This window comes from Peromyscus leucopus, unplaced genomic scaffold (genome assembly GCF_004664715.2).
Source record: "Peromyscus leucopus breed LL Stock unplaced genomic scaffold, UCI_PerLeu_2.1 scaffold_742, whole genome shotgun sequence".
Taxonomy (NCBI): Eukaryota; Metazoa; Chordata; class Mammalia; order Rodentia; family Cricetidae; genus Peromyscus; species Peromyscus leucopus.
This window is the reverse complement of record NW_023505665.1, coordinates 1,765-26,570: the sequence shown is the minus strand read 5'-3', so window position 1 is coordinate 26,570 and position 24,806 is coordinate 1,765. Positions and strand designations below refer to the sequence as shown.

General features: G+C 37.0%; 1 protein-coding gene across 1 annotated transcript; it reads right to left on the bottom strand.

The window, feature by feature from the left end:
* Positions 1–230: 230 nt before the first annotated feature.
* Positions 231–18,095, bottom strand: Aadac (arylacetamide deacetylase). Its single transcript, XM_028890608.2, has 5 exons — positions 17,918–18,095; positions 8,834–9,056; positions 3,586–3,655; positions 2,438–2,609; positions 231–883 (listed from the first exon to the last, which is right to left on the bottom strand). Exons 1-5 carry the CDS (start codon positions 18,050–18,052, stop codon positions 287–289), a joined length of 1,197 nt encoding a protein of 398 aa, XP_028746441.1. The 5' UTR covers positions 18,053–18,095; the 3' UTR covers positions 231–286.
* Positions 18,096–24,806: the final 6,711 nt, after the last annotated feature.

Below are 24,806 nucleotides of genomic sequence, written 5' to 3'. Positions count from 1 at the left end.
AGCTCAGCTGATAAAGTACTTGCTTCACAAGCATGGGGACATGAATTTGTCAGCACCCACATAAAATGCTGGTTTGGAGGTGGGTGTGTGTCTGTAGGTAAATAAAGGAGGAGTGATCACATAGAAAAGTGTCTGTTAATAATAAATAACAGGAACAAAAGATAAAAGCTATCAGCTCCTTAGGAACAACAGAAGTTTTAAACAGTATACATACAAACGTCAAAACCATGATTTTTTTACTAGTTTATTTCTTATATATCTTTAACCGATCATTGTATAGGATTTGCTATAGATTTTTCATAAGCCAACTCAAGTACTGATTTTGTATCTTGTCTGCAATTTTAAAATGATGAAGGGTGAATGCTCCATGGAATCCATCCTCAAAGTGGTGATGAGTCACATGAACTCCAACGTTCTGAAGCCGCGTGACATACATGAGTCCATCATCTCTTAGGACATCATACTGACAAGTGATAATATAGGTCAGAGGTAAATGACTCAATGTGTTGTCATTGGCCAACAGAGGGCATGCCTTCACATCTAGAAACCCTGGGTATTTTTTAGCAAGCTCAGAACTACCAGGAGTGGGGCTCTCATAAAAGTGACCTGTCTTATATCTGTCAGGGAGCAAGGAACTCCAGTTCACAAATTGTAACAGATGGCTGAATTCCATTGGTACATGTTGGTTGAGAAGCATGGCTTTCTCCAGAGTTCGATCAGTAGTAAAGTATTCACTCCAAAGCCTGCCCATCAATGAGGTGGTTAAAAATGGAAAATTTGAACCTTCTTGGTATGAAGGTAACTTCATATCAAGAGCCTGAAGGGCAGGATATACTAAGGCCTGGACCTTAAGTTTGGTCTTGACATCTGGATCCTGTATGGTCTGAAAAGGAATTAAAATTACATTCAAATAAATATTTTAATTAGTAGTTCTATTTTCTGCTGTAGAAATTAGATAAATTCAGATAATCAGATACAACAAAAATATCTCACAGAATTTTCCAATTTTCTATATTGTCACTGTCTACTCTCTAATACAATTATTCTCATCATGTAGACATGTTTTACAGAATACTCAAGACTGAATTTCAAAAATACCAGTGGAAATAATATGCCATATTTCTCCTGAAAGGGCTCTTATGATTTTGGTAAGTCATGTATTATTAAACATACTAACTTCAGCCAAAATCAAGAAAGATGATGAGAAGCATAGCTTTAACTGTTATGAACATTGTTTTGCTCTGACACTGAGAGCTGATCATTTCAGCATATTACAGAGGGGGTAGTTTATGCATGTCCTCCTATCCAGGAGAGTGAATGAGGGGAGGTTCTTCAATTTAGCCTCACAGCTGTAACCCTGAGAGAGTACCAACACTCATCTCAGACAAAAGGGTTTCTTTAAGTATTGCATATATTATGGAAGATAAGACAACAAATGTTAAGGTTTACTACATGGAGCTTTTTTTGTCTTGAAAATGTCTTGGTCTAGGAATGTTCTGTTTCTTTTTAGTCTGTGATGGTCCATAGCATATTATATGGTATTTTATACAGATATTAAAATATTATGGATCAGAATTGTTTAAAAACTACAGAAGTTCTAACATATAAAAGAAGGGTTTATAATATAACAGGGAAAACAAATGTGTGCTTAAAGAAATTAGGAGAAATGGGCAAGCCCATAGTCAGATACTGATTTAGTTCCAAAAGTTCTTGACTCTTGAGGTGTATCTCACGTTTACCATGCTGCCTTCCAGAGAAGTGAGACACAATCAGGGTAAAATTCAAACTCTGGAATATACTGTACATTTGTTTTACAGGATATTAGAACAAACCACAGAATGTGTAGTTTCTTTTCTCTGGGAATAAAAAAGGTACCTTAAATGTAGCAGTGTGTAGCAAATGAAATGTACTCATAATACCTAAATATCCTGAAATTTTATGAACAATTCAGATCTGAAAATTATCAATCCTTTCTCAAACAAAAGGTTGCTATAAACTACTAATTACTTTCATAGTTCTCTGGAATAACTTTTTCCTTTGGAAAATTTCATTATTCTGATACCAAGAAATATTATATCAGTTTTGGCATCCTCCAATTGTGTATACTACAGTTACCATGTTCTCAGGATAATCAGTTTCATTGATCAACTTTACTAGTACAACCCTAATATAACAATAAAGGATATTATATAACTGACTATAATAATCATATTCAAGCAACAGTCTAGAAAATGCGTTCTGTCATAGTATATATAAAAAAGAAAATGTTGACATAGAACAATCTTAGAAAAACTATATAGACAAAATGTTTTCTGACATCAGTCCAGGTGTTTCTGTAATATTTTAACATGGTACTAAAATAGCATGTTTTCACTGATCTTTCAAATGTTGAGGCAAATGTAATTACATATAGGGTGTTTTAAGATCCCAAACAAACCTGTTGGGTCACAGCTGCAGCTAAGTTTCCACCAGCACTGTCCCCAGATACACCAACTCTTCTAGGGTCTACACCATATCTTTCAAGAATGTTTTCTTGTAAGAACCATCGCAAGGCATTGTACACATCTTCAAACTGACGTGGAAAATGATATTTGGGGGCTAAGCCATAGCTGTGTGAAGAAAAATTATTTCAAATGAATGAAATTAAAATTTATATGGTATCTCTCTAAAATAAAAGTCTAATTTTACTTTAATAAACAAATATTATTGCTAGCTATATACCTGCAGACATATTCCATGCCAAAACCTTGTCTGATTTCATTATTATACTAGTAAAAACTTGAGTAAACCAATTGAATTCACCTTGAGGCAAAAATAAAAGAATGAAAAATATAGCAGATAATACATTTCCCAGCTATTGGAAATTAATCAATGACAAAATTTCTTATTAATTTCGTGTTTGAACCTTACCTAGTATCAAATCGGTATGTGATCACTATGTTTTATTAGTTACTTCATTTTTTCTTTTCATTCCGATTGAATTATTTGCTTATCAGTTATTGGCTTAGTATGCTATTTGCCTGTTTCCACATGTAGCTTGAGGACTAACTGTTTTCATTGATGATTATGCCATGACATACAGTAAACTTAAGTACAGTTTACCATGTAATCCTTAGAAAGACCATATTGTGTAGAAAATATATGATTCTCAGTTCACATATGGATAGATTACACTGAATTAATAATATATGACATGTATAAAGACTCAAGACAAAATTTCAAACCTTATTTGCCTGTGATTCTCTAAGTACTCACTCTGCTGGAAGAAGCTAAGCTATGATTTCCATGCAGGTCATTGATGTGTGTATTGCACCAGTGTTAATGTGTTCTAATGACTTCAGAACTTTCTATTTTGGTTCCTGGTTGATTTAAGTGTTTTGTTCAGTTTTTTTGTTTTGTTATCTCTGATTCCATTCTCCCCAACTCAAGTTCACTTTCTCTTTGCTCACACTCTTAATTTCAGCTGAAATATTCCAGGAGTTACCAAAACAAACCAAAACAAACCAATCCAAATGGCCAAGAGTGTTGGCTTCTTTCCACACAAAGCACATGACTGAACACGGAAGAAGCAAACCATAGTCTTACTTGGTTGACACGACAACAGCATCAAGTCTATCAGCTGTCTGTCTTGTCAGAAGGTCGTAGTTAACATAAGCTGAAATTGAGAAAATGGAGTGAGAGATCTCCACCTGCTGGAGAAGCTTGTCAGCAAAGGCACAACAACGCACATTGCTCCTCACAGAGAAAACGGTCTGCAAAGGCTTCTGCTGTTCGCAGCCCGTCATCATCAACATAGAAAACACATCCTGAGCGGTTTCACATAGACACAGTCAAGGGGCTTGCTCTCTTAGCTTCACACTGCCTGGTCTAAACCACTGTCATTCCCTTTGAGATCCATGTGTTTCCCTCACATTTAGCAGATTTCAGGTGTTGAAAGTACACATGACTATTCCCCGACTTGGAAACAGAAATGGGTTGATGTCTTTGTCTCTACCGTCTCCCTTGTCTCTGCAGTCACCACCCTTATGGCCAGACCTCAGAATATACCTCTGAGCTCTCTGGTCACAGATTCGGGTTAACAAATGTTTAGGTATCCTTTTAGTGCAGAAAACATTGAAGATGTTTTTTGGTGTTCTGTTTTATTCAAAAGCTGTTTCTAGAGTTGGGGTCTGGCTCTCTCCGTTTCTAGATTCCAGCACGTTTAGAAGTTTCCTCTATGCCCTGTGTCTGGTTGAATCTCCTGGCACAGAGAGCAAAGCAGAACGACCAAAAAATTAGACTTGATTTATGAAAACATTCTATACTTCAAGATTCATTTTATTGGATTTGGCTAAAATTCTATTAAACCTATAAAAAGGGTTAACTTAAAATTAGTAATACATGGTTGATAGTTAAACTTCTATACATAGGTAATCTTAAAAGAGACTATGTGCCTTGGTCCCATTCTAGCATATAACTAACACATGACTTGCTGACATCTCTAAAGAACCACGTGAGTGGTCACCATTTTTTGCTAGGGTTGGAGAAGATGAATGCCATGTGACCTTACCACCATATAATTTAAAAGTGACCACATAGAGAGGACCTACAAAGGAGACTATAATAGATCTCCAACCTATTTTATATTAGCATAGATTTTTTTGTATGACTATTCCTGTCCTAAAAGTAAAGTTTATAAATAAATCTCAAATATTAAATAATCTACACTCTTAGAGTTTGTTTTTGCCTCATGTGGATTATGGTTGAGCCCTGTTTTTTTCCTTCTTGAAGTAAAAAAGGATACCTTGTTTTTGAAAGATCTTAAACCTTTTTAAGAAAGAAATTTAAAATTTTACATTTAAATTACAAAAATGCTAGATATACTTTAAAAAACAGCTTTTAAAAATATTTACTATTTTTAAGTCTGTAAAACATCTTAAGTTTTGTTAATTACTATTGGCTCTTACATCATTAATGTAATAACTAAATGATAGTTCCTGTCTTGGTGTCATTAACCTGATGGTTATTAGATCCTAAAGTAAACCACTTCCCATCATAAAGTCAAATATTTGACCCAAGATACAGCTGCATAGGGGGAATGTTAGACCTGAAATAACCTATAAGCCCCACCTGCCCAAAGATGGGGTAACTTCCTGGAATTCTGGGACTTGTACTTCTTAAAAAGATAGCACCTGTCAAGAGATTAAGTAGTTTCCTGGGATTCTGGGAATTATAGTTTTTAGAAAGATAACACCTGCCCAAGGACCAGATAACTTCCTGGGATTCTGAAATTTGAAGTTCTTAAAAAAGCAACAACAAAGCCTTATAAAAAGGTATGGTGGCATATGGTCTCGTCCATATAAGTCCCAACAACACACATCTTAGGACCACACAGCAGATGGTGGTCCTGACCAAATTCTATCTTGGTCAGTATTTAAAATTTAAGCTAATTTTTAGCTTTACTTTTTATATTTAACACACACACACACACACACACACACACGCACACGCACACGCACACGCACAAGCACACACACACAAGCATATTATATATGTTTCAAACCAGGGACAAAAGGCTGAGGTGCCTATTTAGCATATTAAAGATGGATTTGGCTGCCATGTTCTCCCAGTGTCCCTCAGTCCGTACCGGTTACAGGCATGGCTCACATACCCTGTCCTAAATTTAAAAAAAAAAAAAAAAATCTAACAATGGTCCTACCTTTTCCAGTTCCCAATTCAAGGCCTTTGCTTATAATGGGAGATTGCCTACCACACGGAGATTTCTTACAATCCTCAAGGCTAAGGGATCATAGAAAAAAACACATCAAACTCCAAAATGCTCAACTTAACAACAACAACAAAAATGAACATCTACACCTCTAACATGCAGTTGGCAATGACCCTGGCTACCCTAAATATATTAATATCTACAAAAACTCCAAATACCTTCCCATCTTGGTATGATGGAGTTATGCCACAGATGGAATGTGGAAGGGACCTAACTCCTTCCTCATAACAGGAAGTTTTTTGCTTGTGCTTCTTCCACAGAAAGGACCAACTGAGGCCTATTTGGGTCCCATCCAGAAATGTCTGACATCACCGATGACCAGAAAGATTGCCTACTTCTCACTGACCAATCAGGGACAGTGGACATGGGAAAAGTGCCACCTCTTAAAAAACAACTAAAATCTCCTGAAAGGACATCCATGACCTGATGGCCACTGTCAATGCCATATGTTCCTCTCCCATGCATCCCTCTCTGCTCTTTTAAAAACAATTTCTTGTCTCTGCTATATTACAGGCCTGTCCTGCCTATGCTCAGCCCCCTAATTACCAACCCAACACCCACTACTGGCATTTTTTCCCTTCAGGAAATCTATGAGGGCAAAAATCCAGGAGGCTGGGTCCTTGACTGCCCCAACCAAGGATGCTATTTCTGTTTCAAAACCTAAATAACCGTCTCACCATTATCACCCCTGGAATGGAAGATGAAAAACAGGAGTCGTGGGAAAACCATATCCCACAGGTTATGCTGAGCATCCCTCTGCTGATATTCATATTTCTTACCAGCTGCTGTGGACCTTCTCATCCACACTAGCCCAAAAATATTCTTAAAACAGGAGACACAACTCAGAAGCATTGCTCAGTCCACGCTGGCCACGGTATGCTCAATATGTTATTGACTTTTGCCCTTTCACTACCCACCCTAACACCTCTAACTGTTTCTTTTGTGCATCCAGCAATAGACCTCTGCTGACAGCTGTACTGGTCAATACCACTCTCCTTTCCCCCAGGACCACAAAAGATTCCACTGGTTCTTGCCCATCTGATAGTCTCCTATTTGACTAGCTGTCCAGTTTGCACGCCCAGTCTGGACAAGCCTACTCATTACCAATGTCTCACTACCATCACTCTTTCCAGGCTGACATGTGCCGCTCCTCTCCTTCTTCTTTGGAGTAAGGGAAAGATAGCCTGCATAAACACACCTCTGCCAGCGTTTTGCACCCCCACTGTGATTGTTCCCCAGGTCTATCCTTACAAGGAGGAAGAAGCAACACTGCTGCTACAAACCAAAGATGAGAGCTAGTCCTTCCTTTACTGGTGGGAATAGGACTTGTCATATCCCTTGGATCTGCCGGGGCTGCAACAACTGCCATGCTCCAGACACAACATTTGTCTTGGGACTTCAGAAACAGACATAATCAGGTGATGACATCCATGACTGACAGCCTTGAATCCCTCTAGCAACAGATGCACTCTCTTACTGGAGTTTTGCTCCAAAGAGAAGAGCACTGGATCTCATAACATGTTGAACAAGGGGGGACTTGTTTGGTGTTGGGGGGGAAGAATGTTGCTTCTACATAAATGAATCAGATGTTGAAACTAATGACAACACCCTCAAAAAACTCTGCAAAGACCTGCTCTCAAAATTCCAACCCATAGAGCAACTTAGCTGGTTCCATAACCCCTTATTTTCCTGGCTCCTACTCTTTATCAGTCCCCTGATTATACTGTGTTTTATTTTAAAGCTTGCCCCTTGCCTTATTCAATTTCTCCTGTGGTAGACTACTACCATTGCTAAAATTACCACCAATCAGGTCATGCTTCACTACCAGGCCTTGGACCCTTCTGATTCAGATGACAGGTTCCTCAGGGCTTACAATGACACCTCTCCATTGTAAAAAAGAGCTGGGGGAGATGTTGGGAGGTCCTACTGATCAGAGGTCGCAGTCTATCATGGCCTGGCAGCTTTCTCCAAGCTTGTCCACATGAAGGACTGCCTCCCCAGCAAGGTTTCCTGCTCTCTACCTGCCCTTATTTGGAGGATGTCTCTAGGCCCAGATGCTTGACTTGACTATCTCAAGGATGACCCTTAACTGAGTTCCCTGCAAATGCTCTTCCCCTGCTGACCACATAGTAATTTAATAACATGCTCTGGCTTTTTCCATAGGGCCGTGCTTCCACTAACCCGGCTTTATGATAGAAGTGCGCTGTTTACTGTAAATTAGGTGATTCCCCAGCTACTGTCCCCAAACCTTCATATTCCATACACTCTAGAATAAAGTTGAGTTGTCTCACAAAGTCATATCTTTGAGGGCTATCTCCATCATATCCACAGCTGTCTGAACCCTGTTCCTTACTTCTGCTGCCTCCAACCTTATGGACAAGTGGCTGATGATCCCCAAGGATGAAAGAGAAGCACAATTACCTCCTATTGTCTCAAGGCCAAATGTACTTAATCCCTTAATGACAACTCAAATTCCAGAATACCTCATATGCCACTATCTAAAAATCAACCTATAAAATTTTCATAGCCTCCTCATGTTATTATGAAATGTATACATTATAAAATATATAAGATATATTGGGTATATTATTTATATTTTATATATTTACATTCAGTAAAGCAAAATTATAATAAATATAATTATATGTGGTAAATATTATATTATATAACCCATATGTAACAAGGGAAATATATAATATCAAATAAAAATAGCACGTTCAGTTCTGTGCTTTTCACACCTAACATCTTTGTTCTTTTTCCCTCATTTAAAAGCGCACAGTCACCATCTCTACTTGCTGCTAGCTCACCCCACCTCTGTTCTCCCAGCATTCTGCAATAATAAAGCCCAGGGTTCAAGAGGCCCTTTCTCTTCTTACCTGAGATTTTCTACAGTTCTTAGTAATCAATCCCCCTTTCAGAGAAGAACACATTTCAAACAATCAAAGCATTATTACTTCTTATATATGACTGACTTATGTTATTATTACTAGCATATATGAGCTTTTAATGTGAAGCAAATATCACATTTTATCGGACAAACAAGAATGCTCAACGAAGAGGACATACCAGCACTCCCCAAACACCAACCACCGCCATGAATAAAAAACAGGCCCCTCCTGAGCGTCTCTGACTTCCTTTTGGGCATATAGATGCTAACAGGAACACCGTTGAAAGTTGTCTCAGTCACAGTGACATTTTCATCAGAAGTGGCTGGGACTTCTTGAAATCTCATAAGGAACTGTAATGAGTCCATCGAATGATTGATTCCCAAAAGCTCAGCAAAAGAAAACTAAGTGAAGAGGAGAAAAATGATTAAAATGTGTATGAGTGTGTGTGTGTGTGTGTGTGTGTGTGTGTGTGTGTGTGTGTGTGTTAATGCAGCCTGCTGAACTCCTTCCCTTGAGACAACTGATTCTCCCTCTCTCATCAGACTTAATTCCCTGTAACTCTTCAGCTCTGGATGGGGTCTTGTGACTTTTTGCCATCCTCACTGGAATGTGAGCTGGAATTGCCAGTGTGCTTGTCTTGCTTAGGTCACCGATTTTTGAGATTTCCTAGGTGCAGTTTCCATGGTCACCTCAGACATCCTGGTCCTCTGGCACTTACAATCTTTCTGCCCCCTGTGTGTGATGTTCTCTCAGCCTCAGGTATAGGGAGTGAGTTGTAGACTTATCAGTTGATGTTGACACCCACATAGTTAATTTATGTATCTTAATAATTGTACATCTTTTAATTTTTTTTGACTTATGTCCATTAGTGTTTTGTCTGCATTCATGTTTGTATGAGGATGCCAGGTACCCTGCAACTGGAGTTACAGACAGTTGTCAGCTTTTATGTAGATGCTGGCAATTGAAACCAGGTCCTCTGGAAGAGTGGCCAGTGCTTTTAACTACTGAGCCATCTCTTCAGCTCCTAATTTTTAGTTAATTTTAATTTTGTCATTTGTTTCTTTGAATTCTATTATATTCTAGATCTCAACCTTCTATCAAATATATACCTGGCAAAGATTCTGTCCCTCTAAGGGCTTCCTCTTCACTCAACTGAGAGTTTTCTTTGCTATTTTTTTTTCAGTTGTTGATCTTAATTTCTGGGTAAAGGGTGTCCCATTCAGAAAGTCCTCTCTACATCTATATTCATGTAAGGTACTGCCTGTATTTCTTTCTAACCATTTCAGCATTTCAGGTTTCACATTGAGATATTTGATCAATTTGGAGTTGATTTTGGGGCAGTATGATAGATATAGCTTTCTTCTACATGTTCACATGCAGTTGTCCCAGTAGAATTTGTTGAAGATCCTGTCTTTTTTCTAGTATGTGCATTGGCATCTTTGTGAAATATCAAATAGCTTTACAATGTGAATTTACATTTGGGTCTTCTTTTCCATTGGTTTACACGCCAGTCTGTGCTACTACCATCTAAAACACTTTGTGCTTTTATAATTTTGTCATCAAATTATAGTACACATTCTTTTAATATATGGAACTTCATATTAGTTAGAATGCTTTACTTTTAATAATCATATTGGAATTTTTATTTACAAGTGTTTTTCATATACTGTATTTTGATTATGTTTTTCCCTCCTGCAACTCAAAATCCTCCCCAACTCCTTACCCAACTTTATGTTCTCTCTCAAAAGAAAAAAAAAAACACACTAAGACAAAAATCAAAAACTATCAAGTAAAAAATTAATAAGATAGCCGGGTGTTGGTGGAGCATGCCTTTAATCCCAGCACTCGGGAGGCAGAGCCAGGTGGATCTCTGTGAGTTCGAGGCCAGCCTGGGCTACCAAGTGAGCTCCAGGTAAGGCACAAAGCTACACAGAGAAACCCTGTCTCGAAAAACCAAAAAAAAAAAAAAAAAAAATTAATAAGATAGTAAAATGCCAAAACAAAACATAATTATACTCATAACAAAGGCCCAGGAATAAGGTAACATTAAATTGACCCCTACACACTGTAATCTATCAAAATATGTTTGTTAATTGTCCCAGATACATATATGAAAAAAATTTAAATTTATTTATCTCATAATAAAACACCCACATTATCTGCATATGCATATGGTTGGACACCAGGATCATTTTGACAGCCTTGAATCCTTAAATACTGGCTTAGTACCAAAATGAAGTTACTTTTTCAATCCCAGGTTTTAGAGTTCATTCTTAAATGCATACATTTCATTTAGGCCCAGTTAAGGAAAGAATGTTTAATAACCAATTTTTCAAAAACAGCAGAAACGGAGCAAGACAGAAACAATGAAAGAAAGGAGGAGTAGAAAGAGAGGGGAGGAAAGAAAAAAGAGAAGAGGGGACAGAACTTAGGCTCAGAAGGGAGGGGCGAATTATGCAAAGGAGGATACTAAAAGTGTATACACAATCACACTTATGAACAGTTTTACTTGGACGGGTTACAAATAGTAGTTTAATTTTGTAATAACTTTTTAAAAATGCTAAAATGAGGCAAACTCGGGGACACTATTCTGTAGCTGAAGTTTTCCTGTGTCCTGGCCTGCTGGCAGTTGGGACAAATCTCTCCTACCCTCGTCCCCCAAGTAAACACACAGAGACTTATATCACTTATAAACTGTATGGCCATGGCAGGCTTCTTGCTGACTGTTCTTATATCTTAAATTAACCCATTTCTATTAATTTATACCTTGCCATGTGGCTCGTGGTTTACTGGTATCTTACATCATGTTTCTCCTCGTGGTGGCTGGCAGCATCTCCTCTCCTCAGCCTTCCACCTCCCAGCATTCTCCTCTCTCCTTGTCCTGCCTACACTATCCTTCCTGTCAGGCTACTGGCCAATTGGCATTTTATTTATCACTCAATCATAGCAACATATATTTATAGCATACAGGACATCTCACAGCACTATTCAGTTATTTTCAGTAATTCTACACATTTTTTAGACCTCTCTATTAGAGGCTTAATTTTGTTGTTGATGCAAGAATTCATTATTGGGGTTTGTTTTGGGACAGTAAGAATCATTTCCTGGTAGAAGATTTCTCTTGTAAGTATTAACAACATCAGATATCCTCAATGCATCACATAGAATGCCCCCATAACAAGATCTCTGGGTTATCTTATGGTACTAGGTAGACAATCCTTATGTATACCTCACAAATGAACCATTAGAAGCACCAATCCAGGAAAGCTGTGACTGTTTCTGATGTGTTCCTATGAGACTGCTGTATGTCGTAAGTCAGATGCCCCCAACACATTCATTAGTGCCCAAGTCACCCAAAGTCACCCCAAACAGATACAAAGAAGCACTTGGCTCTTCTTTCAGAAACTCAGGAGTTCCTCATATAGACGAATTTCAGATGGTGCTATTGCTGTAACCATCAGATTATAGCTTCCCTTAAGAAAACTATAATTGACACAGACTAATATATTAATACATAAATAACATAAACACAGTGAGATAAATACAGAATAACCCCTGGATGAATTATTCCTTTGCTCTTTTAAGTCATAGTTTTATAATAATTAAACTACTCAGACAAATATTTTATTAAGTGGAATATTGGAATACAAACAAGGATCTTTTTCTAATATCTGACAAAACAGATTTCAAACAAAAAATTAAGGAGAAGAGATAAAGAAATCTTTAATACTTCATTCTGATCAAGGGAACATTCAAAAAGAAAGATATTACAACCCTAAAAAAAACCAAAACAACAACAAAACAAAACAAAAACCCACCATAAGCACAGATGTACTCACAGCAGAAATTTAGAATGGCTCAACATACTTAAGCCAACAAATCTAATAAATCATACAGACTTTACAGAGAAAAATTATAAATCACACAAAATTATCTTACAATAACCAGTATCATTTCGGTATCACAACAACAAAAATTTTGAGAAATAAACAGAAACAACCCCATTCCCAATAGCATCAAAATTTAAACCTCATAATAATTCTTACAGAGGAGTTAAAAGACCTATATGACAAAAATTTCAATACTAAAAGAACAAAAAAATCAAAATAAACACTAGAATATGGCAATATTGTCCATGATCAATGCATTAGTAGAATTAATGTTATAAAAACATCCTAGCAAAAGGAATTCAAAGAGTCAATGCAATCCTGATGAAAGGGAGGAGCTGGGGGAAGAAAAACTGAGGTCAGAATATATTGTATAAAAAATTCTCAATTAAAATTTTTTAAAAAAAAATCTAATGATATTCTTTATAGAAATAGAAAGAAAGGGCTTAAAATCCACACAGAAGCACAAAATCCAGCAGATGGCTAAAGCAATTTTGAACGTGATTAGAAGAACCAAAATGAAGCAAAATACGACTATTACTAGTACTACCAGTAACAACAACAATACTAATGATGGTGATGATGCTGTAGGAATTGCAACATTTAATCTCAAGATACACTACAAAGCCATACTAGTAAAAAAAAAAAAAAAAAAAAAAAAAAAGGTAATGCCACCAAAATGGGTATGTGGCTCAGTTGAACTTCAGTCTCAGATGTACATTTATGCAATTATAGCTGCTTGCTATTCTACAAAGATGCCTTATTTAAATAGGGGAAGTTAGCACAGAAGCTCAAAAATAACCTAAGTGCAGAGAATTAGTTTTGTGGAATGCTCAGCCATAAATGGAACTTATATCGCACTGTCTCCTCACAGGGCTCAAGACCAAAAAGTACAATAGAGAAAAAAGACTGCTAGGACTGGATGTCAGTGGGACTGGAAACCGTGTCTTATGGACATGTCAGGACTACTGGACTCAGGAACTCACAGCAGCTTTAATTATCTGCATAAGACTTATAGCAAGTTCAAGCCAAACAACACTGTCATGGAACAATGAAGAGAACATGAGTCCTCACAATTAACTGAAGAGCTACTAACAGCTGATGCTTTTGAGAAAGGGAGAATCCATTCTCTTTAAGAGTGTGGTCCCTGTAGAATCAATCCACTCTGGTGGAAGGCTTTAAACTCATGAGTATATAAGACAGCAGGAAATAGACTAAGTGAGTTATGAAGAAAGAGAAGAGAGAGAGAGAGAGAGAGAAGAGAGAGAAGAGAAGAGAAAGAGGAGAGAGAGAGAGAAAGAAAGAAAGAGAGAGAGAGAGAAAGAAAGAAAGGAAGAAAGAAAGAAAGAAAGAAGAAGAAAGAAGAAAGAAAGAAAGAAAGAAAGAAAGAAAGAAAGAAAGAAAGAAAGAAAGAAAGAAAGAAAGAAAGAAAGAAAAGATGTGGTTTGAATAAGAATGGTTCCATAGACATATATATTTGAATGCTTAGGGAGTGGCACTATCTGTTGGAGTAGGTGTGGCTTCATTGAAAGAAGTGCGTCACTGGTGGGATTGCGCTTTCAGAAGCCCAAGCCAGTCCCAGTTTTTTCCTCTTCCTCCTGCCTGTGGATCCACAAGTATAACTCTCAGCTACTTTTCCAAGAATATGTTTGCCTGTATGCTGCCACTTGAACTAAACCTCTGAAACTGTAAGCAGCCCCAATTAAATGCTTTCTTTATGAGGATTGCTATGATCATGGAGTCTGTTCACTGCAACAAGACACTGACTGAGATAGAAGTTGGTACCAGGAGTGGGGTATTACTGTGACAGGTCTTACCATGCTGCTTCTTGGCAGAATGTGAATTTTGGGACATTGTGTTCAGAAAGCTTAATGGGCCACAGCAGTAAGAGCATGGAAGACAATGGTGTTGAGAACAATGTAGATTATGACTATCCAGCTGAGGAGGTTTCAGAGGAAAAGAATATTAGTAAGTGGCCTATAGACTGTTCTTATGATATTCTGGTGAAGAATGTGGCTGCTTTCTACACTTGTCCTAGAAATCTGCATGAGGCTAAACTGAAGAGCTTTGGATTAATGGCCTAGGCAGAGACTGTTTCAAGAGAACCTAGTATTGACCATGTGTGGTTTTTCAGTAGCCACTCATATGTAGGTCTATACTGAAAAGGAGCAAGCTGAGCAAGGAATCATAGAAAATGTAAATGAACAGTTTGAGGAGAGAAGGATGACCAGGAAGTGTAATGGAGCCAAGTTCAGTGCTCCAGGAGATAAGAAGTTTAAAGAAAATTCTGATAATATATGGGCAAGGCCCACTCAGATAAGTTTCCACCTTGTGAAAAGGAATTAAAGAAAAGCATAAGCCGTAAAGGAAACCATAGGAAACAGAAAGCTGATGAAAATATATATGCCTGAGAAGGCTGGGTTTCAGCCCCAGGAAGTAGAAACACTTGGCCGTTTTGGACAGGTGTTTCTGGATTTAGTGTAAAGGATACAAGAAAGAAGTTGTGGAATCCCCTCCATGGCTATGGAAAGCTATTCAGGCAAGGTGTGTGTCTGGGGTGTCCCTGCATAGAGACTCAAGACACGCTATAGTGTGAAGCTGTGAAAGTGGAGCCTGAATTTCATTGGAATACCCAAGATGTTGGTAATGCCAAAATCATGAGACACCTGCCAAGAAGAGTTACTAATGGGATGTGGAAATCAGCCCAAGTGAAAGAAATGTTGCTGTCAACCAAACAGAAAGGAGTTGGAGATCTGAAGAACACTTTGCCATCAGACATGGAGATGCAGAATTTGTTTGCCCTGCTGGTTTTCATTCTTATTTTGGTCTAATATTTCCTCACTGTGCTGTCTTTCTTCCCTTTGGAAATAGTAATATGTATGTTGGATGTGTGGGATCTGTTTTTCTATTTTGATTTTACAGGGGGTTACTGTTAAGAGATTGCATTGAGTCTCAGAAGAGACTTTAAAACAGTGTTGAGACTATTATAGACTATGGGGACTTTTGAAGTTGGATTGAATGCATTTTTGCATTACAATATGACTACAAGCCTATGAGGCAGGGAATGGAATGTGGTGGTTTGACTGGAAATGGCCCCCCATAGGCTCACAAAGAGTGGAGGTGTGGCCTTGTTAGAGGAAGTGAATGACTGGGCATAGGCTTTGAGGTTTCAGAAACCCAACTCAGTCTCAGTTTTTCTCTCTTCCTGCTGCCTGAAGATATAAATAAAGAACTTTCAACTACTTCTCCAGCAACATGACTGCCTGCATGCCATCATGCTTCCTACCATGATAATGAATTACACCTCTGAAACTGTGAGCAAGCTCCAATTCAGTGCTTTTTTAAATACAAGTTTCTGTGATTATGATGCCTCTTCACAGCAGTAGAACACTGAGGAAGAAGACTTTATACATGAAATGTGTGCATATATATATGTGTGTGTGTGTGTGTGTGTGTGTGTGTGTGTGTGTGTGTAAGTATGGAATAATATATATGGAATTACTCCACAAAAGTAAGAGCCTACAGAAGCTATAGACTATGAAACAAAATGCCCAGACATGTGATACCTCCCTTTGCATTATTGGCCAAGGAGTTTGAAGAGACTACATCTCTTTTTATATTTTAAATATTGCATATATTTGTATACACAGACATTACAGCATTAAGATTCCTTACATTTGAAAATTGAATAAAAATATTTGACTGTATTCTCCAAGACATAGTTGAAAACTGTCAATGAAAAACCATTGCATTATAATGATAACAATACAAGAAATGTACACATACCATTCGAGCAAAATGACATGTACTATAAATAAACAGTGCAAGTATTCATAAAGAAAATGTCATCACAAATATAATAAGACAATATTATACAGTACTTCAGAAATGAATTCTTAAAATATCATAGACTATTGGAATGCAGAATCATATGAAATCAAGGACTAGACAGAAAAATATTATAAGATTATTCCTCATCAGAAGGGAGAAATAAATAAAATACACTGCTACCAGCCTTCATGTTTTGAGAATTAAAAAGGAATAAGAATAAATATCAAAATAACTTCACCAAAAATCAAACTAAAACTCAAAATATTACATATTGCTGTTATGTAGAACTGAATAGTATTGTAAAATAAAATAAATTTAAAAAAAATTACATATTATATAAAAGAAAATAAATCAAAAGGAAAGAGTATTATAAAAATAGTTGAGAAAGAATAATGACAAATGATAATATTTTTCATATTATTCATTGAAGGATTATGTATGTATAGCACAGCCAAACAACAAACTATTTGCACAATTTTATATACAATTCAATAATAATGCTTTAGAAGCTAGTATTGAAACGCTGAGCAATTAAGCAAACCCATATCTAATACCAAATAGAGATTCTAGCAAAGTAACTAAATAACTAAATATAACTAAAATAAGGTCAAATAAATAAGAAAATAAAAATAAAGCACATTACATTTTTTTCAGAGTTACATAAAATGAAAAAAAAATATATAAAAGCCTTGTTGGAGGAAGTATGTCATTGGGGGTGGATTTCAAATGTTCAAGCCAGGCCCAGTGTCACTCTCTCTTCTTGCTGTATGTATTATGTACATACATACGTATATACATATATATATACACACACACACAAATTTAGGCTCCTTCTCCAGCACTGTGTCTGCTTATGACTTTCTCTGGACTGAAAGTCAGTCCCCAATTAAATGCTTTCATTTATAAGAGGAGTCATGGCCATGGTGTCTCTTCACAGCAATAGAATCCTAACTAAGACAATGTGTCACACGTTTGATATTCAGGCTCTGTCATTGACTGGTGTCTTTTGCTCCACAAGGACATTTTCTACAGAGAAGGCTAAAGGACAAGTGCATGATTTCATTTCTATGTACTAATACTCACTAGGAAAGAACTAGCTGTGAACAACTATAAGCAGCAAGCCAGGTGACCTCATTCTCCTACAGTAACACACCTGCTCCAATCAGGAATCATATGTGTTGCTTTTTTATTTTTATTTTAATCAGTTATTCTCACATACTGTGCTAGAAAACATGTGTTTCCATGCCTGATTCCAAGAGTACTAGCACAGATTTCTATAATTAAACAGAATACTATTCCATTCTTCCTTTCCTGAAGTTGATCCTTCTAAAGATCTTCACCCGGCAGTAGTGTAAAACACACACCCTCCATCCTTGCTCCCTCTTCTTTCTCCCCAGCCTCTTCTCTGTTGCTGTCTATACTGGGATTAAAGCAAGAAACTGAGCATGATAAGAAACTTCTCAACCACTATCTTCTCTCTATTAAATTGTACAGTATTCATAAGGCAGATGAAGTTCAGAACATACCCTTCACACAGAACTTACCAAATCCATTATTATTTTTAGAGGTGTCGTTTCAAGTATCAGTTTCCAAGGCTCCTCAATATCACCTGGAAGAGCGACATAAATATAATAAGCTACAAGGACCACAGCAACAAGAAGCAAAATGGTTCTCGCCATGTTTCTCTCTGTTCGGTTTACTTTGGCAGCACAGCAGATGCAATTGTTTTCAAATCTTTGGAGGTTGAATTTTAACCTGCTGTAAAGTGTCACCTAACTTATTAAGTACAAATTCCACCGCACAATCTCTTACTGCGTAAGCACTCCAAAATCCATTGTCCTTTTCATAATTCACACACAAAGAATTTTCAAAACAGAATTGCTCTCTCCAAGTTACTTCCAATCTAGGAGCCAGATCCTGTTTCTATGCCAGTTTTTAATGAAACGTATCATAACAAAAGTATTATCTTTAGACTCTCTTCTCTGTATGCAAAGGGTATTGCAACATACAGGAGCCCAGGGTGTGCATCAAGTTTAAACAAAAGAAGACTAACAGCACCTTTAAAGCAATGTGTACTTTTAAAAGGAAGTCCCTTTCTCTTTATTCTTTCTGTGCCTTAATATGACCCCTGCTGAGACACTTCAGCTTTTTTTTTTTTTTAATGACTATTCAATTGCACTGCTTAGGAAATTCTTTCCTTTTTATTTATATTATTTCTTTTATTTTGAGATGAAGGTGAAATTACATCATTTTCCTTTCCAGTTTACAGCTCAGTTGATTCCAGTCTGTACAACTTGCTTGTAAAACCTGTTTTCGTCTACTCAGTCTAATATTATAATTAAAACCTGATGTCTTTGTTAGGCTGTTAGTTTATAGTTGCCAGCAGTAAACCCACAGGAAAAAAATAACATTTTTTCTAAGTCCCATTTACTTGGATAGTAAATGACTCAAAGTTTGAATGACTGAATTCTGTTTTATTAAGTACCAAGCATATCCCATGCCAAATTTAAACAGCTAACTTAATTTTCTCAATAAGTTCATTACATCTCTTGGTCTCCCTATCAACACTGGAGTATAAGGAAGAGTATTACCAGACTACTTTTTAAAGAGTGAACATAATTACATATTTTAAAGCTAATATTTCATTTATTGGATCCTCTCCTTCATGAGGATTTATCCTAGAGCACTATGAAAACAAATGTTAGGTGGAAACTCTGGTCTAGTTTTGTCTATTATTATACCATGACTATCTGGGGTATTCAGTGAGTTTTTTTTTTTTTTCAACATGCTATGAGACAGGATTGGGGTGTGGATGGTCTTATAGAAGGGATCAGTGAAGGTGAAGTGAAAAAGAGGACATGATTTTGAAAGAGAGCGTGGAAAAGTATATGGGAGGGCTTAGAGGGAGGAAAGGAATGTAAGAAATGTTGTAACTACATTATAATCTCAAAAATAAAAAAATATAAAAAAGAATTCTGCATCTGGAACTTCATCTAAATCATTTGAATGAGTAGGTCATTAGAATTGATTTGATGATTTGGGAGGGGAAGATACAAATTATCTTTGTTTTTCATGCCCCATGTGTTTTTTCATGGCTATCTGCCCATTTGGGTTTTGATCACTGGTTCAGAATAATTTTTCCTTTTATTCTTTTACTTCAAGTTGTTTCTCTTCTTCCATTTGACAGTTTTGTAATGTTCAGGAAAGTCTAGGTTATAACAAAGTTGTTAGGATGTTTTTGGCTATTGGACTGGCATTCTGGGCCCCAAGATCTATCTGTAGCCTATACTTACAGGCTGACCCCATTGCTGAAGACACCAGAATTAGCTGTAGGACATAAATAACCAACACCAAACTGATGATGAAATTGTTTTTCTCCCAGCTAGGTTTATCATGCTGGGAGGGTCTATGCAGACTTCTAGGGGAGAAAAGGGTTTCAGTGGCTTTGTACAGCACCGGATGGGGTATGTTGCAATACCAGTCTCCCAAGAGGATGAGTGAGGTAGTGACTCAAGTTTGGGTAACTAACCCCCTTCTGGTTAGGTTTGAGGCCTTCTCCACAGGAGTGGAAGTCATACACAGTACTGTTAAGCCTGGTTGCTGCAAGCCGCAGGAAAACATAATGGAATTCAGCTACTATCACAAAAGCTACTACTTGGAAAAGTCAAGGACTTCTCCAAAGGTCAAGCCATGACTTAAGAATATATATTAGCTGGTTCCTAAAATGATTTTCTTGCATGCTTTCAAGAACTCCATTTTATCTAAAATGCCTATCAAGCATCCAAGGCCATACAAGACAATAACACCTGTCTCCTAGGTCAGGCAGATAGGTTTATTTCTTGTGCAATTTAGAGTGAGACCCTCCTTTCTTATACAACCTTACTAATAGACCCCTAACTTCTTTTTGTTGTTGTTGTTGTTATTGTTTGTTTGTTTGTTTTTCGAGACAGGGTTTCTCTGTGCAGCTTTGCGCCTTTCCTGGAACTCACTCTGTAGCCCATGCTGTCCTCGAACTCACAGAGATCCACCTGGCTCTGCCTCCCGAGTGCTGGGATTAAAGGTATGCACCACCACTGCCTAGAAAATAGGACCCACTAGTAACTGTTGATCATCTGGGGAAGGTGTAATGCAGTCCAATGGTGTTCTCCGGAGCTCTACACAGTCAATCTGCACTGGTCAGCGTCCCGGCACGAGAGAGCGCCCAGAGCGAGCGCTGGCCCATCCAGCTCTCGGTCCCCAGGCGCCTCCCTCGCCCCGCCTCGTAGGCGTGACAGTTGCCAGAGTCTCAATGGGGGTTGGAACTTCCAGAACCAAGTTGGAATGGCTACCCACTACATCTCCCCCTTTTTGTCTAAATAAGAAGGTTCTAAACTAAATACAAGACTATATACAAAGGAATGGTTATCAAATATTGTCCAGAAATAATGAGAGATAATGACCTAGATAAGATGTAACTACAACCAATGCAAACAATATCAAGCAAGAAACACATACTAAAATCCAGAGAAGTATAGAGCAATAGGTAAACAGCATATTATAAAGATCATTCAAAGGTGTCCTATCCTAAAGAACCTGAACCTAATACTTAATAAGCTCTATCTAAGATATTATATCTGTGTACTTAACTCTACTTACGACATAAGAGATGCCAACTGGGTGCAGCTCAGTCTAGAGCGACAATGTTGTACGCAGTGATGCCACCACATAAAAGATAATAATAAACACAAATTAAGTAATTATCGCATCTTTTCAGTCCTTTTGAGCCTACACATAACTCAGGTAGCGTCAAAAGAAAACCAGTCATGTAGCGACTGCAATCCAAAAAAAAAAAAAAAAAAAAAAAAACAAAACTTCTAGAAGTAGAGCACATAGATTCCCCTTTTGCTATACTAACCAGTCATTAGCACTCAATCCTTCACCACTCCCATTATGAATTGGAAAAGAAAGCCTGGTGGTCACTGCCTGAGGAAAATTTTTACCTACCTTTATATCCCCGTAGAATTCAAGCCTGGTAACCTTGCTTGACCAGGGGATTGCTATTGCTTAGGTTTATAACTGGACTCCTGAGAGACTTGGGGAGGATGGAGAGATGGCAAACAGAGAGGGATAAGGAGGATTCTGACCAGAGAGTACCTGTGGACGAGGTGGAAGATGAGGAAGAGTCAGATGGGGAAGTACTAGCTGGGTAAGAACAAGATGAAAATGACATAGACGAGGCAGAATTAAGATGAGAGAATTAAGATAGGACTTAGAGGGAGCAGTAGATAAATACAAAGAGAAATCAGGCAAGAAAGGAGCTAGGCACGAGAACAGAACTGAAGCTGTGTAAATAGGATGTTATCCCAGAGGAATTAAAGCAAGTGGACTATAGAGCTTGGTGTGCTGAGATTCCATTCCCAAAATAGTCTTTGCTGTTAGTAGTTCTCTCTCCTGAACCCCTGGGATGTGTAATATTAAGGCTGGTCCTTATAATATTATACAAGACCTGGTCAAAAGCCTGTAGCTTGGATGGTCAGAGGCCTAAGGGTAGAATATATTGTTTTTCTGAATGGTTATGCTGTCAAATTTCCTTTACATATTTATGATTATAACAATCAACTTGAATCTCTCTATCTTCATCAGACAAGATTTTTTTTTCAGTATACAGCAGTCAATGGAGAGGAGTGCTGTGAATGCTATCTTCTGGACATGACATTACTATATCAAGCATGATACCACAGTAGCTGTGGTTACAAACACAAGACTGAGAAAAGATCAAGCCAGACAAACCCAAGCATAAGTGAGGTAAATTGTTTTGAAGCTCCACCCTTACTGAGGAGCTATTAGCAGCTGATAGTTGCTGGAATATGGAGAATCATTCTTTATTGATGATGAGGCCTCTAATAAGTTTTCCATTCTCCACTGGGGGAATCCATACCCATCCACTTAATAGTAGTTTGAACTAGACTTAGTAGAATATCAAACACACACACACACACACACACACACACACACACACACACACACAAAATGCTGAAATGAATGAAGTTGAGAGGGGGGAGTGTATGGATGTTGATGGAGTTGGATGAGAAAATGGGGGTTATATATGACCACAGTTTATGATATACCTGTATAAAATTCTTTAAAGAAAAATAAAGCTTATTATGGGAGTTGTCTCATTTTACACTAACGTGGATGTTAAGCAAGTCCTCTATCTTTCAACAACAAGCTGGTAAAATAGAAAACCTGGATCTTCTATATCCAAATCAGGAGAAAGTGGCTGTTCAAGCTCAGAAAGAGAATTGCTTTCCTCTGTTATAGACAAGGCTTAAATATATTGAATAATGCCAGCAAACATTATCAGGTTTAATTATCCTTACTAAGTGTGAAGATTTCATTACTACTCTCTTCTGGAGACAATTCCAAAAAACATACCCAGATATACACAAACAATAAATATACCTGATGCCAGTGGTCATGTCAGAGGAGCAGCAGGTTTCAGCGTGCATCATTGCTGAAACAAAGCCTTAAAATAACTTCAGGTTAGATCAGATGTTTTGATAATAGCTTTGAGATGAAAACAACCTAAAGTCCACAAAGACACATAGCTCAATTATAGACTACAAGTTAGGTTAGGGTAAAAAATACAAATCAGTCCAATTGTTTTTAGTTGATGTACTTTCCTTGCTAGGTTGGTTGATGATCAAAGGTGATGATTAATTTCTTATACCCATTCTTACCCTCAATTTCCTGATATAAGAAACTAATGATGTATGGGTATGTACCCTAAAGATTTAAAGTACAGCTGACTAATTGTCTTTATGTATAAAAGTTTAAGTTTGTGGCTCCTTTAAGATTCCTTATAAGATTACCTTTCAAGATAAATAATAAAGTGCCTGATTCTTTCTTTGTAACTGCAATATGCAGCCTGCCAACAAATGATTTGGCTAAGAAGATATACTTTCTTCTTGCTCATTAATCTGTTAATTTTGCTCATTACTCTGTTAACCTTATTTTAAAAGTTTGACTTTCATCTACCAATCAATGAAAAGTAAAATCCTTACTACATGGTAAACCTGAAGCTGTAACCATATGAGTGGAATATATAAAAGCATGTACATTTATTGGATTGACAAATGTTTTAACAGAAGTAATGCTAAGTTTTCAAAGTCTTCCTTAAACTTGTCAAGAGTGTTTGTACACTAGAAAAAGAAAAAAAATTTAAAAGTAGATGAATGTATCTTAATTTCATCTTATGCATGAATATTGAGTTTATTTTTTGCAATTTTAGCAAGGAACATTAGCTAAAAAATTAAAAAGAAAAATAAATAAAAAAGAAATCTCATTTTTAACAACCTCAATTAGCCTGTAGAAACATATGCTAAGTGTAATAATCCAGACACTAAAGACTATATGACTTAATATGTTGCCAAAGAAATCAAACTTTTAGGAGCAGGAAATAAATAGGATGATGAGTTCCAGGAGCTGGATGGAGACACTGGGCTAGGTGATGTACATGGAGATATTGGTCAAAGAGTGTATTTTTGGCTAAAAAATGAATGAGCAATAGGATCCAATGTGTAGCACAGTGACTATAAATTTCTCTGATTTTTTTTAAAAAAATTTAAAATAGATATAGTAGATTTTCTGAGTACTTGTCCTCCTCATACACAAACAGAAACCATGGCTAGTGATGAATAGGTTGATAATAACAATCATCCTACAGTGTGTGCACATGATAATAACTAAGTTTAGACCTGAAGAATATGCAATTTCTACCTGTAAATTATACCTACTTTGAAATGGCTAATAATATCAGTATTATCTGAGACTATCAATGAAAAAATATCTATAATCCAGTGATGAACTCAACAGATGTGTTAATGTATTAAACATCTAAAACCTCAAAATAATCTCTGAAAGAAATTATAGATACAAATAAATTTAATTAGCAAAGTATAACATTATTCCAAGCAAGTTAGTTATAAGTTCTATGCAATCCTCAGCTCATATAGGCTGTTTTTTTTTTCAGAAATTGGTATGCAATTTAAAAGAATATTATTTTAATGGAGAATGAATAGAAAACTGACCTTTCCTAGTTAAATATTTCCTATGCAGCTATAGTACAAATACAGTTTGTCCTTATGTATAAAAGCATATGCATACTCCCATGAATGTGGTTGTTGAATAGATGTCATGCATATAAGGAGAACTGATTTTGAGAAAGCGGCCAAGGAAAGGCATAGAGGAAGGCTAGTCATTCTACTAAACTTCTGCCATCAATACCACAGCTGATGTGACCTCTGATCTATTTTTAGTCTTGGTGAACACTGAACCCTCTGCCATCGTTTAGGCAGTTTTTGAGTTTTTCCCTGGCAAATATCTTGGTCCAGAAATTTCTAGGTGCTTTAGTGTCTAGTGCCTCAATCTATGGAGTCACTTTTCCTTAAGGCA

Excerpts from the sequence above, each read along its gene's own strand:
- Aadac (XM_028890608.2), bottom strand. The coding sequence starts at position 18,052 with ATGGCGAGAACCATTTTGCTTCTTGTTGCTGTGGTCCTTGTAGCTTAT. Across the intron at positions 9,057-17,917 it reads TAAAAATAATAATGGATTTG|TTTTCTTTTGCTGAGCTTTT; the intron begins GTAAGTTCTGTG and ends CTCTTCACTTAG. Across the intron at positions 3,656-8,833 it reads TTGGTGTTTGGGGAGTGCTG|CTTATGTTAACTACGACCTT; the intron begins GTATGTCCTCTT and ends TCTCAATTTCAG.